General features: G+C 38.5%; 1 protein-coding gene across 2 annotated transcripts; it reads left to right on the top strand.

Annotated features, from left to right (window-relative positions):
- The first annotated feature begins 238 nt into the window (after window positions 1-238).
- Window positions 239-9,375, top strand: LOC114135615 (ADP-ribosylation factor 3). 2 transcript variants are annotated; one of them, XM_028003054.1, is made up of 5 exons: window positions 239-330; window positions 3,341-3,572; window positions 3,656-3,766; window positions 3,856-3,980; window positions 5,335-9,375. In XM_028003054.1, the coding sequence occupies exons 2-5, from the start codon at window positions 3,425-3,427 to the stop codon at window positions 5,494-5,496; spliced, it is 546 nt and encodes a 181-aa protein (XP_027858855.1). In that variant the 5' UTR covers window positions 239-330; window positions 3,341-3,424; the 3' UTR covers window positions 5,497-9,375. The 2 variants fall into 2 exon arrangements, with proteins under 2 accessions (XP_027858855.1, XP_027858856.1); XM_028003055.1 differs by having other exon boundaries at window positions 318-374.
- Window positions 9,376-15,417: the final 6,042 nt, after the last annotated feature.

Here is a 15,417-nt window from a genome sequence, read left to right as displayed (position 1 = left end):
AATTACTCCAGTAAAAGTAAAATATAAGGTGTATTATAGTTAAATTCTTTCTTTTTTTTCAAAATGTTATCCAAGTAAATGTAACCAAGTAAATAGTTACTATCCATCTGTGGTCACTATCACAAAAAAGAAGCAAACTTACTCAATTATAATGCTAAAACCGTTCGATGTTTCTAAAAAACTCATATAAACACAATTTGTAGTTCATCCCTTGGGGAAAAAAATCCCGCTTGCGCCGCTTTAGTTTAAATATCGCGAGGTTTCGTGTGTTGGCGAGTTGTCCTCCGGGAGATCTCGTGAGACCTTTCAGTAGTGGACTGCAAGGCTGAGGTAAGCGAGGACACCGACCGCACCATCAACACGGCACGTATCACGTAGGTTCCGACAGGTGACTGAATTATACGGGGGAAAGTGTCGCTCCGGCAGCGGCCGCCGCGCTGCCTCGGTGCCGCCCGGTCTCAGGCAGCAGCGGGCGGCTCGCTGTAGCGGGATGCCCTCTGAGGTGATGAGCGGAGGGAGGGATGGATAAACGGATGAATGGGGTGGATCAAGACGGTCCAAACGCTAGCAACCGCCGCATCCAAATGTTTCTATAAAAAAAGTTGATAAATTGATATAATTTAGTATAATTTAGCTCGCAGCGTTTGGGAGCCATGTGTGGTGAAATGTAATGGATCTGAGGCTGCTAACGGGGGCAGACAGGGCGGCTGTAACCTAACGTAGCATCCCGGGCTAACCTGACACACCGGAGCTGGGGGGGCATCGTCAGGCCCTGCTGCCCTTACTTACCTCCCTCCATGCAGGGATAAAAGCCCCAGATAGCTGAGAGGGGAGCTGGAGTCAGGCAGTGATCAGGCGCTCTGTCTCCTCTTTAGCACCATGGACAGGGCTGCAGAATATTTCCTGTTTATATTTGTATTATCTCAGCAAACTGAGCAGCAGCAATAGTATCTGTTTCTCAAATTGTAAGCAACTGTGCCCATTTCCACACAGATTCAATTATTATTATTATGTACGTCATCAATGAATTTAGTTCAGAAAGAACAATCCTCTTGAAATTTATCTTTACAATATTCAATTTATGTTAAATCCTTTAGATAAAAGTTACTTCTGCTGCTCATTATGTATTTTTTTTAATCCAATTCAATATTATTGAATACAATATCTTCTAAGTTTGCATAACTATGAGAAAAATAGTGTGGAAAAATAGGTACTTCTTTCATTTCATTGCCTAAAACATCCATCCATTCAGGAATCCATTCAAGCATTGGTCAATTTATCTATGCATTCAAATAGAATCTGGCATAAATTAATTATGAACTTTTGTTGCTTTCCAATAGCAGGGTTTCCCCTAGTGTACTATAAGCCTGGCGGGCCACCAGGATTTTCTTGTGCCCCCACCAGGCTAAGCATTGCTTATTTATTTAAGTCTTTTTAAAATGTTTGCATTTTTAAGGCTTTATAGTTGGTGTTCAGGTATTAATCTTCCAATATTTCAATAACACATAACTATCAAGTGATGTTTTAAAATTTCGATGTCAACTTTAAACGTTTTTTAATTTTTTAACACGTTGGGCCGCTGGATGAATGACTGCCCTAGGAACCAGCCACCGGGCTTAGCAAGCTTTCTATTGGAAACCTTGAATAGGCTTAAAGGTGCAGAGTATCTGAAAAGTTGACCTGGGCAGAAAACCTGCAGTATTTCAGCTTTAATTTTTGTCATAGTCTCCATTGCAAAGTGTTTTGTAATGTCATGGAAAGTAAGTTAACTTGGTGAGTTTCTTTTTTTCATCCTGTAATGCAGCTGAAAATGACCTTTTACCACCAGATTCTGGTGGCAAAACATATACTTTTTCCTCTCAAGTTTAGCTTTTTATAAAACTCAGAATACAAAAGTCTGGTTTTATTGTGTCTTAAGGCCTTTAGCTACGGCAGTGTCTGGTGACATGGTGCCTGGCTCATGTTTTAAATGCGTTCTAATGAGGCATGATAATGTAGGACATGCTGCATGTGCTCTGAGGGGTTGGCGTGATTGCAAGCTTACATGTGAAGGAGAAGGAAAGGCTGTGAAAGGAGTCTGAACAGATTGTGCTGCTGCCTGGAGTCATGGCGCAGACATGCATCTCTGTCACCTTCTGATGCCGACTGTCGCTGTGGAACAGCGCGCCGCACCTGTTCAGTGCAGGGACGTAGTTTACTTTACTGTTTGCTTTATTTATTTATTTATTTAAAAGAGACATTAATCAATAATCGGCAGAGTTGGACTTGCAAATGTGTGTGAGTGTAATCTCCATTTGCAGAGACTAGGAGGTTAACTAAAGAAAACAAGATTAACATATTAAATAACATGAGTTGCTCCAAGTATGAGCTGTCCTATAAGAGAATCTGATTGCCAAAGGCACTTATCCTCACCCGATTGTCCTACAAATCTTTTTATGATATCTGCATATTTAATCCCTTTTTATTAAGATATAAATGAATGTATAGTTAAAAACATGCAGTAAAGGTATGGCGTTGACTTTCATAGCCAACATTTTCAAACCCTTCCTGTTTGTGTTTAACCCATCATACAGTATGTGACAGAATTATACTTGTGCTTTTGCAGAACTAAAACTTCTCTTTATGCTCCGTAAAAATAAACTCAATTCTGTTCACAACTTTTTTTTTTACATGTTTTAAAAGTAAGCAATAAATGCAGCACTACAGTTTATTCCTTGACACAGCAAAATAACTTGCACAATTTTTTCTATCAACATTGAGAAACAAACATTCAGCAACCAGTCAGAGATCGTTTGCTGACTAGTTATATAGTCAGCATATATATGTATATATGTGTGTGTGTGTGTGTTTAAATGATGTATTCAGACAACAACAGTGTCATCTGAATACATCTGATAAGTAACATGAGGTGAACCTACTTTAGGAAAGTTGTTAATATAGAAAACAAGAGGACCGAGTTTACAACCCTGAGGTACACCAAGATTCCTGTTTTTTTCTGAAAATATGCGTGCAGTGACTCAAAAATACATACAGTGACATCTACAACAAGTGACAAAAAGTTAAGGAAAATCCTTAACTTAATGTGTAAAAATGATTTAGAGGAGCCAACGTAGAAACCTATGGTACACCAACATTGCTATTGATCTTTATAGTTGACAATTCTTTTGTTACTTCTTTTGATCAGTCGAAAATGTTCAAGAAAGTCATTAATATACTAACTAAATCACAGATTATCTATTATAGACCCCTGAGGTGCACCCTCATTGGTATCAAACATTTTGGAAAAAAATGGTTTCAGAGATTTTGTTCACTAGAAGTCTTTTGTTTTGTTTCTTTTCAGTCCTCCTTAATTGTCGGTCCCTGCAGGACGACAACAAATTGCCTCCAGCACCTTGACTGAAGCACCAGAACCTGCTCTGAAGTCATGGGGAATATTTTTGGGAATTTGCTGAAGAGCCTCATAGGAAAGAAGGAGATGAGGATCTTGATGGTGGGGCTGGACGCTGCTGGGAAAACGACAATCCTTTACAAACTGAAACTGGGGGAAATAGTCACCACCATCCCTACAATCGGTGAGCTGAGATAATCACATTAATTGCACCATCACAGTTGTTCACTGTGTTTACATGAAACATGACATCTCCCCTTTCCTCAGGATTCAATGTGGAGACGGTGGAGTACAAGAACATCAGCTTCACTGTGTGGGACGTGGGCGGACAGGATAAGATCCGGCCCCTCTGGAGGCACTACTTCCAAAACACTCAGGGTGAGCAGAGCTAATCAGCCAGCCTCAGCAAATGTCTGCTTGTTTTCAGAAAACGGTGAGTTCAGTCTGATTTATTCTTACTGTTTCAGGTCTGATCTTTGTGGTGGACAGTAACGACAGAGAACGTGTGAACGAAGCTCGAGAGGAGCTGATGAGGATGCTGGCTGAGGATGAGCTGAGAGATGCAGTTCTCCTTGTGTTTGCAAATAAGCAGGCAAGAAGCGTTTAGTTTTCAAACCGCTGCAAAGTATATAAGATTATCATCTGTTTCATGGTGCTCCAAGTGTTTATTTTCACAAGTCGCAGTTGGTTTAGACTATTATAGAGTAAAAGAGCGTTCAGGACACTGTTCCCACCTCCATGAACAAGCAAAAATGTTGGAGATGCAACAGGATATTAAAATGCAAGATGCATGTTTAAAAATAAACAGAACAGTTGTGCCAGTCATGTAGAAGGAATAATTATACACATTTCACTGCTTCAGATGCATGAAATCATAATTACATGCCATAATTAGAAGCTCTGCATGGAGCGATGTGTGGGACTTATCCTCAGGAAAGAGAAAGCTGTAACATTCAGTCCTGCTTTCTTCTTGACAAAGCTTATAAGGGTTGATGTTTCTTTAGAAAGCAAATTAAAAAATGGTTTTGCACACTCACCAAGACTCCATAGCAACCAATAGAGCCTATCAACATGCCAGCCTCTTGTTTTGAGGCTTGCCAGAAAAAAGACTTTTCTGACCACAGTTGTCAGCGCTACTTGAACTTTGACTAGAAAACATGTTCTTTGGTCAGATGAGACTAAAACTAACACTCCACGTGGGTTTGGTGTGAAAAAAGGATAAATATTTGGAAAAGCACATAATCCCTGCTGATGAGCACAGAAGAGGATCTGTGATGAAATGGGCTGACTCTTCCAAAGAGAATAAAAATCTTTAGAGTGCATAACATTTGAAATACCAGCAAAGGACATTTAGGGTATTTTTACACCTGATAATCTGTTAGGCTCGTTTTGATTGGGGACCGAATTTGCAACATTTGTTACATTTTGAGCTGATGTGATTCACTTTCACACCGCACTGTGTCAAGCGAACCAAACCAATTGAAAAACCTGTTCCCCTCCTCACCTGTGGTGGCGCTGCACCAAGAATCACTGAAGGAAACGACATGAGCGCAGCTTCCTTCTTCAAGAAATGTAAACAATAATGGTGTGGCATCCGATTTTAGTGACTGTAGGATTTCTCTTTTGCCTTTGCCAAAAGGACACAAACTCTTTCTCTCGCTAGCAATAGACTTGCATGTTTGTTTTGGTTGTATTTACCCAGAATGCCATGCGCTACAGTCCATTTTTTTGCTTCTAGAGTGGTCTCCGCTATAATTCTCTGTTTGCTCTAACCTTGTGAAATGTTGCCAGACAAGATTTATTGATGCCATATTGGAAATTAAGGGTTGTAAAGCTGATTACCAGGGTGTGTGTCAACAATTGCGATACATCAGATAAAATTCTGTCATTAAATTTAGATTTTTAAAAGATTGTTACATGATAACCTTCCCCCCTTGTATTGACAGGATTTACCAAACGCCATGAACGCTGCGGAGATCACAGACAAGCTGGGCTTGCACTCCCTCCGTCACCGCAACTGGTACATCCAGGCCACATGCGCTACCAGTGGCGACGGCCTCTATGAGGGCCTTGACTGGCTGGCCAATCAGCTCAAGAACAAAAAGTAAGAGGGGGCAAACCTGGAAAACACAGCCAGCAAGCCACCCGATCCAGTGTTTTCTTTCCTCTGGGGATGGAGGGTGAGGTTTTGGTGCAAGGGTTTTGAATGGTAGGCGCAAAACAAGACCCTGGTTTTGAGGGAGACTTCATTTTTGCTCCGTGCTCAGTGGTTATTTAAAGAAAAAAAAGGTTCATATCTAACCACATGCACTGATTCACACTAACCGTAAGCAGTCACAGCAGACACTTACTTTTGCTCCGTCCACCTCTCGTTCTTTGGTTCGGTGTGCTCTGTGTTAGTCTGTAGTGCCGTGTCCAGTTTTCGTTTTCCAGGTGTGAGTCATTAATCGTTGTCCTGTCCTGCAGGGTCACAGAGATGTGTTACACAGCCACGTTAGTCTTTGCGGGTTCTGATGGTTTGCTCTCCTTTCCCTATTGTTAGCAGTGCTGAACACTTCGTCTCGGTGTCTAGATGCAGAGGGATTTTTCATCACAAACAGCTAAAGAAACAATTCTTACCCTGTACTTGGCTTCAAACATAATCCCATTAACTCAGGTCAACCTCTCTGTCCCTTCTGAAAAAAAGCTTCTCCACAGCATGATGCTGCCACCGCCATTTTTCATGGAGAAAATGGCAGCTCCCTCCACATGCTAAACAAACAAAATCTTACTGCCGTATTTTGGGAATATTGTGATATCCTGTATTTAACTCTATTGATCTTCAATTAACTTTAACCAGCTTCCCAAAGTCCCTGCTGAAGAAAAGCCTCCCCACAGCATGATGCTGCCACCACCAGGTTTCATGGTGGAGATGGTGTGTTAAGCGCCGTGTGTGGAGTTAGTGTTCCTCTGCATCTATCCACACCTGCATGTTGGCTAGGTGCAGAGCGGCTTCTTCCTCAAGTTTGCTGCGCCTCCGATGGAGGTGGGGGACATGGGATTAGAAATTTATTGCAATGTTTTGTGTTGCTATTATGACAGTAACAGTAAGAAAGAAAACCCACTTATATCATAATAACAGTAAGAAAAAAAATGATCGCTTGTTTTTTAGGTAGTTATGGCTGTGACTACATGTCACATCATTCATGGCATCACAAATACAAATATTGTTCTTGGAAAAACTTTCCCATTTGAATTAGTCTTCTTCGGGATGCCACTTATTTAAAGAACTGTGGTTTACATCACTAAACTGCACAGAGTAGCTGCATTTAATCATATTTTCAAAGTTACTGATATTTATTTTTACTCGAAACAAACAGTGGAGAAAACTGTGGAAATGATAATACTGTCAGCTTTGTGGGGTTTTAAAAAAACATAAAATTTATCGAGAGAACGAAAAATCTAAATTTGTATTACAAGATATTTGTTTTTATCATAAATGATTTGATAAATGCCCACCTATAGTACCCTATATGGAAAACATGAAACAGGAGATGGTTTTCTTTCTTTGAGACTTTCTTCTTGCCACTCTTTTATAAAGATCAGATCATGTGGAGTTAGAAACAGCAGCAGCTCTGTGTGAGTTTCACTTTCTGTTTTAGTTGTTCTGACCTGCAGAACCTGGCTTTACATTATAATAGCATTCTGCAGATTCATACCATCATAGCTGGTTCTGACAGTTTCCTTGCAGGCAGCAGAGAAATAATAACTCATGAACATCTCTCCCATCATGCTAAAGACACATCCTCTTAATGCCACATTATGGAAATCTTTTGAGAGCCATGCTGTGTAGTAGCTTGTGGCAACCTGAAGCACTGAAACTGGACATTTTAAATATTTAAACCTGTGCTACACGCTCTCAATTACCTGACATGGATGCAGCCTTATCAGCAGCCCTTCTCCATTCAGAAATCCGTAGATGAGGAGGCTGCTTGTAGGTTTTCTCTAACCTGCTCTCATTGTCGCCACAAAAATTGACTAAAACTCTGTGATCGGCATGAGATGCCATCATATGCTTATGTGTTTTTAGGACATATAGAATCATTTTATAGTACAATCAAACAATTATGTTACCTTCAGTTGTTACAAAAGTGCTTTCCTATATATCAAATATGACTTAAAATAAACCTGACTTTGCAATTTGGCACCTTCAAATTGGGCCACTGTCTCTTTAAGAAGCTTTCCAACACTCTACTTTGTTGTCATCACAACAAAGCTCCTCCATCATGCTGTTTAAAACCATTCTTAGGAGCGTTGGACTGAAAAGTAGGTCATATAGTGAACTCAGCAGACACACAGTTCCACCAGGTGTTTGCTCATTGTTGCTGCCGCTAGTCTGCAGGAGCTGAGTGGGGGAGTTGTGAAAGAGCGCTGCTGTGTGAGCACGGAGCTTGGCTTCAAGGACAAGATTTATGGGAAAGATGACACTTTGTGAGAACCAGTGTTTTACACAGCTGAATGGTTGCTGCAGGAGATTAAAGGATTTCTCAAACATGCATGAAAGAATCAAAACAACTTTCCAGGTATCTTTTTGATGAGGGAATGACATTATAATATGATATAAAGTTTAAAAATGTCATACTACCTACCGCCCCTTTAAAGTGAGACACAGCTGCTTGTCCACCTTCTAATGTGTCTAAATCAGCTCTCAAATAGCACCAGCTTATGGTTTTTGTTTTTGTTTCCCCTGTTGGTTCTGTCACTTAAAGCTCAACTACTGAATGTGAATGTTGTGAAGGTATCTTCACCTGGCTGTAATTATGGATAGTTAATGTTCTGTTTGCATATTTATTGAAAGGAGAGACAATCCGTCTCCACATTCGTCTTTGACTGATGACGTCACGGCTGAAACCAGCAGAATCCACAGATTTTTAATGTCTTGCAAAAGTATTCACCTCTCTGCATTCTGCTGCACTGCAACAAATAAACTTTAATGTTTGTAACTGGATTTTTAGGTGGTCAACACACAAGGAATTGCATAAGTGTGAAGTGGTTTAAATTATTACCTTGTACTCCAGTCCATTATTTTATCAACTTTGACAAGTTGGCTTGTCTTTTATGAAAAAAAAAATATTGCCCACAGCATGATGCTGCCACTACCATGTTTAAAAGTTGGCGTTGTTGTGTGCAGTATTATTTTTCTGACACATTTAGTGTTTTGCTTAAGTTTTAAGCTCATCTGACAGGATCAGACTTTAATTGTGAAGACAAATTTCCTTCCAATTCGCTGTTATGCATCACTTTGCGTTGGTCTGTCTCGCCATATCCTGACTAAATGCATTGAAGTTTGTCTGTGTTTGTCAAAATGACCAAATACCAAAAGCTAAAGTTCAAAGTCGTATGAATACTTTTGCAAGGTGCTAAATGTCAATAAAATGTTTTTTTCTGTGCCATACTCAGTCACATACTATCAGCAGTGTCACCTACTGTACATCCTCTGGCATCTTATCCGTACTTTTCTCATATCTAACGTGTTATACGGTTATGGATCAATTCATTTTGGGGGTTCATGTGGCCTTATAGTTAAATTTTTAATTTGACTTGCACATATTTATCTATTTAAAGAAAAACAACCTGCTGTTTATTAATCAGCGCCCTCAAAAGCCAGATTTTGCACTGCACTTCACATTGACAAGGCAAACATTTCCTCACAAGGCGTTCTCTTTGTTTTGCTGTTTTGCTGGATTCATGTTCGGTGGTTGGACTTCTTCTTTGGTTTTGTTTGGGGTTTAAATAAACTTTCACGTAGACAGTGTCTGTAAAACAATGGTAATTAGTGTGGAAAAGAATATTTTCCTTCATACATTCTTTACCATTATAGTTGCACAAGTAGATTTAAAAAAAAAAAAGTTCCAGTGCTGAATGCATGGAGACATCTGTATGTGATGTAAGACAAGATCCTGCTGTATTAAAAAAATTAAATAAACTCATTTATTGTACAACCTGTCTCCCCTGTTGGTGTGGTTGTTACTCATGCATTGTAACAAAAAAAACCAAAACCTGACAGTACATCTTAGTATCAGAAATAAGTTGAAATAACTTGTATTTCTGTCAATTAATTAAAGTCAAAATAGGTTGTTTTTTTTGAAGTAATATTTCAGTTGTTTTAAGGGCAGCACAAGTTTTGGGGAATTTTTTAGTAAAAATTAATTGTTCCATTGACTCATTTCTGTTCAAGTTGACTTTATATCTAAAATGAAAGCCCAATTAAGCATATTAATATTTTTTCGTGCATTATTGTCATTACTTTTTGTTTATAAATCCGAATGGGGTGAACAAGTAAAATAAAAATGAGGTAATTCAAATACTTTTTTTGATCCCTACAGAAACAAGCAAAAAAAAAAAAACAATAGACTACCCTAATTTGTTAGTTTATTACTGCACTTCAAAATAAAACATTCAGTTAACAAAAAGATTTCAAGTGAACATAATTTAATTTGTTGTGTGGCATGAACAAGTGGCATGAACTTTTAAATTAAAACAAAAAGCCCTGTTTAGGGATTCTGCTGCATCTTCAAAAGTTTCAATTTGATCTAAATTTTGGGCCTTAAACTGCCAGGAGTGTTTGTTTTGTCATAATTTTCACTTAGTTACAACTTTAATGTGAATTTTGTTATTACATTATAATAAAACACAAATGGCAATGACGCACGGCATCAAACAGCCCTGAGTGAAGTCTGCTCCTGCAGCTGACTTCTTGATTTAAATTACTCTTTTCTTTTTCACGTGGATCTTAAAGTTACATAATGATTTTAAGAATATTTTAAAATCCATTGAACTTTGCAGACATGCTGGATCAAATCATTTTCTCCACTTTATAGAGTCAGGAACATCTGGGAACATGAGTCCTGTGCTGTGCCGACATCCTGAGGCCATTCGTGTTTTCTGCCTTTTGTCCAAGGAGGTACGGTTTTGGTCACAGGTTTCCATCAAAACATTGCCAAAGAGTGGGAAAACCCTGCTCCAAAAACAACTTTGTCAAAACCAAGGATTAATTTGATGATGAACAACACTTTTATATAGAGGATGATGAGGAACCTGGTCAAAGGTTGAGTGACTCAGGGATTAAAACACAAACATGACGGTTCCATGCCAAGGACTCCTCCCTTAATTCCACATTAAACCTGTTGGTGTCTTTCCATTAACTAGACTTACTTCTCCTTTGCAGCTATGTTTGTTATTGAGGAACTAATGCCAAAAAAGTGAACAACCCTGCAGTAGTCACATTTGTAAAGAATATAATTTAAAGCCTCTGGGACGTGATTGTACGTTCACTTGTAAATGATGAGCTGCTGCGATGTTTGACCAGAAGAGGGCGACAATATTCCGCTGAAAGGACATGAAGGATGTCCTGCGCTACACGCTTCAATGTCTCTGGAGAGGCTTTTAAGGATTAATAAAAACATTGACATGATTATAAACAACTCAAACCCATTAAAGTAAACTGCAAAATCAATTTCTAAATTACAGTCACAACGTTTTATCACATCTTATCAGTTTTCTTTAGTGCTACGACTATAATAGAGTACACTTTTGTTTGTTATTTTAGAAACGCTATAAATATCAGCCTCTACATTATTAACTGGTTTGATTGCATCAGATCACGTTGCACTGATTACATGTAGTAAGGAGAACATTTCAAAGCTCCTATTTTCACTATAAGAGATTAAAAAAATTAGAAGAAAAACAAATTTTGACTAAATTATTGAGCCTCATGGCATTTCCGAGTGCATATCTGTGTCATGTTGGTCAAATGGACTATAACTACCAAAATATATTTGCTGACCCCTCCAAGTATTTGGGTTAATTTGTTTCACTTGCTGCTGTGGCTGCAGGTGAAACAGGTGTAAAAAAACTAAATATCCCTCAGTCAACTGTTAGCGGTTTTATATGAAGTGGAAGTGATTGCTGTGAAAACAGCATCTCGGCCATGAAGTGATGTAAAATCACAGAGCTGGGTCAGACAGATCCGTACTGTGAAGAGCTCGCACATTTTCAGCAGAGTTGAACAGTTTCACACCTTCAAACCCCATGTGGCTTTCAGATCAGCTCAGGAACAATTTGAAAAGAACTTCATGGGTTTCCATGAGTGACCAGCTACATCCAATCCTTACATCACCAAGTGCAATGCAAAGAATCTGATGCAGTGGTAAAGTATGCAGCCACAGGACTGCAGAGCTATGGAGATATATGGAGATATATTCTCTGGAACTCTGGGTTACACAATGTCACTTTGGTCCAAATTTTGGACAATTTCCCAACAAAGTCTTTTGCAGAGATATTTACATCTTGAACATATTAATCCTGATAAAGCCAAGAAGTCGAAACACGTTGGACTATCAATAAAGTTAAAGAGCTGCTGGAGTTTTCACCTCAACACACCTTGAACATTTTCATATCTTTCCCCAAGACATTTACAGTCCAACAGATTTCTAGTTAGACTTGTTTTTTTTTTTTTTATGGTTTTATGATTTGGTTTTTTCACAAAAAAATCTGAAAAGTGTGTTGTGCGTCTGTTCTCAATCTCCTTGTGTCCATCATCTTTCAATATAATTAGTTGGTAAATTTTGGACAATTTCCCAATATTGTGGGAACAGTTCCACTTCCCTTTCCAAAATCTCTGGGCACCATTTATTCACATGGATGTGTGAGTTTACTGACTGACTTGCACTAACCTTGTGACCAGCTTGACAGAACACCTTCAGGATGAATCAGTCAGATCGCAGACTCAGAGTCTGCGTTGTTTTCTCATCCAACAAAACAAATGCACTTCTGGAAAAAGGAAAAAAAAAACTACAAACGCTTGTATCTAAACCTTGTGGAAAGCCTGTCACAGCTGCACAGTGTGGGCTGACTCCATAATAAACCAGACAGAGTGAGAATTGGATGTCATTCCAGTTCATTCTGAGGTCAGATAAATATGTTTTTGCAATATAGTCGACGACTGAAGGGGTGAAATAAGTCAATGGGTTTTAAAGTCCTTGAACAGGAAATTACCTCTGACAAAGTCAACACAGAAATATGGTCAGCTTTCATAACATGTTTTGAACCAGCAACAAAGAGAACACCTTACAACACAACAGGCTTTTTATAGTACTTAAAATAATCTTAAACAATTTGTTCTTTTAATTTAAATAGATTTTCGCTTGGACCGTTTTCAGTATCAGGTCACTTTCTTTGACTTTTTCACATTATAAACCTTTGGAGAGTGTTTATTTTGTATCTGACAGATTTGATTTGTGTTAAAATAAATTGTTTTGCAATAATCTGTAGGGATAAGAAGCAGTTTTATATTTAATAATCCCTTCCTGTTACTAGTGATACATTAACCTTTGTCTTGAACAACCTTTCTACCTCCTTACAGGAAAGTAATACAAAGGTTTGGGTTTTTTTTCCCTTCGTACATTTTCGATGTTGTTGGATGGAACAACTCAAGATGTTTGTGTTCCTGAGAGAGACTGGCGGTGCAGGCAGAACCAGTTACTGCAGAGCGGTTTGGCCCGCTTGTCCACTCCTTAGGTTGTTTTTTGCTTTTTTTACTAAGGTCCTTTTGTTCTTAAACCAAAGCAAGATAACTTATCTCAACCAGGAAGAAATGTTTCTTACAAGCAAATTAAACCATCTGCTGCTCTTGTTTTGCACAAACTATAGTCCTAAGTCCAGCAGTAAATTGCTGCAGCAGCAATGCTGTGATGCAGCAATAAAGTGATCTTACACCTCAAGAACTTCAGCAGAAAGGAGTGGCAGGGGTCAAAGTCTCTAGGGGCGGCCAAGGAGGAGATTCGTGCCAGCAAACAATGAGTAACAGATAAAGGGGAGCATTTAAAGCTATCTTAGTCGTTGTTGTTGTTGTTTGTTGCAGTGGACAGGACGAATGTCTTTAGGTAACGAGTGAGACGCTGACACACCCTGTCTGATGGAGATGATAAAACTAGTTTTACATGAAGCAACAAGAAGAAAAACAAGAGATCATAACAACTTTGACTGACACTTTACAAGGCAGAGAAGTTCATATGTTCACAGGATGTTGGTGTTAGAAGAATAAGTTAGAGAAATCTGCTGCAAGTCTCACTTTGGGCAAAAGGGGCATAAATCCTGGAGAGGCCTTCACAGAGCACAGATCTGAATCTCATGGATGAGTCTAGATGAGTTGGAGCAATTTGTCATGATGGAGGAGGGAGTGCATACCTCCAGAGACTTGTGGCAACCCAGTGAAGAACTACAGAGAGCGATCACAGCGCTGACCATTAAACCCCACGAAGGCTAACAGCTTCAGCCTTCTCATTTTTCTGTTTTCTTGTTACAAATCAGTACATCAATAAAATATACTGATAAAACTTCATGGAGATTTTGACGCAGGTCACATCTGAAAAGATTGGATACGCATCAGATGTAGGACAACATGTCCAAGTGGCCTGGATTGCGTTTGAAAAAATTAGATCTGTGTCGTTCAAAAAGATCAAATACAAATCTCATAAAGGCAAAATATTTAAAAAAAGATGTAGATCACTTCATCCTGCAGTGCGAATGTAGTCTCTTTCTCTTTTGGAAGCAATATGTAATGAGCAGTTTTTATCATAGCTATTTCCACGGAAAAATTAACCTTTTTATGTGTAATTCTGATATATATAATGATACATTTTGTTAATTTACCATGCAACACCTGTACAGTCTTACTTTCACTCTCCGCACTCCTGACTTACTGATGCCCTTTATTGTCTCTTGTCTATCTATCTCAATCAACTTAAAGTACAAAACATGAATAAGAACTTTAATTGTCTACTAAAATCAACACATCTTCTCCCTTTTGTTAGAACCTTATGAGTCTGGTTGTGACACTATCGGTTCCGCAACTCAGTCTGATTGGGAGAGCGCATCAAATTTCAATTTCTGCCACCGATTATCCATTAGATTTGCAGATGAGGACAAAATTATATGATTTTACTTTACAATCCTCCTCAAAAATCTATAACTACCTGAGCAAAAGTACCTCCTGATGCTATTTATTTATTTATTTACTTTTTTTTTTACTGGTTTCCCCTTCTTGTCTCCTGGGGAATCCCAGCGGATTACTCTTTTGTAAATCTCTCACACTGTTTCACATTTCAGTGTTTTACCTTCAGTTCGTGAGATTCAATTTGCCTCATTGTGCTGGTTAGTCAGCAGTGTTCACTTTGGACTGCTAGAGGTAAAGCAACTGGAAGCGACCCACCCTTGCAAAGAATCCAATAGGTCAAAGGTTAAATACAGGCTTCTACTTCATTAATGCAACCTATCTACCTGTATACCAGATGAAACCCTGTTTAATAAACTCAATCACTCAATAATTATTATTCATTGTGTTCTGACACATTTAGACAATCAGCTTCTTCATATGAAGAAATATGAAAATGACCTGTGAAGAAAAAAATAAACACAGAAAACAACGTATTTTACCAAATGTTTTTGGTCAATTTCATGTTTAACATTGACATGACGAACCAGACTAAGGTAGCTGCTGACTGCTTTTCTCTCAAAGTCATTTTTAAACTGTATCTGACTTTCTGTGGTCAGTGTTTAACTGTGGGAAGTGACAAAAAGTACAGAAAGGTTATTTTTAAACTTCCGTTTATTTATGTAGCAAATGTCAATTCAAACCAGGCTGCAAGGAAAAGAAATGCAGTACTGTAAAAAGTATTTATCCTTTACAGAGTTCCTCTGTTTGTTGTCTTTTAATCACACGTGAATATTTAAGATCAGTAAACAAATATGAATTTTATAAACCCAAACAATCACGATTTTGTGTATTACATGTATAAAAGCTATACAACCCAACCTTGTGTGAAAAAGTAACTACCAGATTTTTAAGCCAGGAATTATTATTATTAATAATCTTTGATAGATGATTTCTCCAATTATGAGTTCAGTTTTCAGACTCAGGCATGGTCACTGACTGAGCATTCAAATAAAAACTGTCTGCCAACATGAAGGAGGCTGAAGAGATTTCCAAC

Source organism: Xiphophorus couchianus, chromosome 20 (assembly GCF_001444195.1).
Source record: "Xiphophorus couchianus chromosome 20, X_couchianus-1.0, whole genome shotgun sequence".
NCBI classification, from domain to species: Eukaryota; Metazoa; Chordata; class Actinopteri; order Cyprinodontiformes; family Poeciliidae; genus Xiphophorus; species Xiphophorus couchianus.
This window is presented reverse-complemented; position numbering and strand designations above follow the sequence as displayed.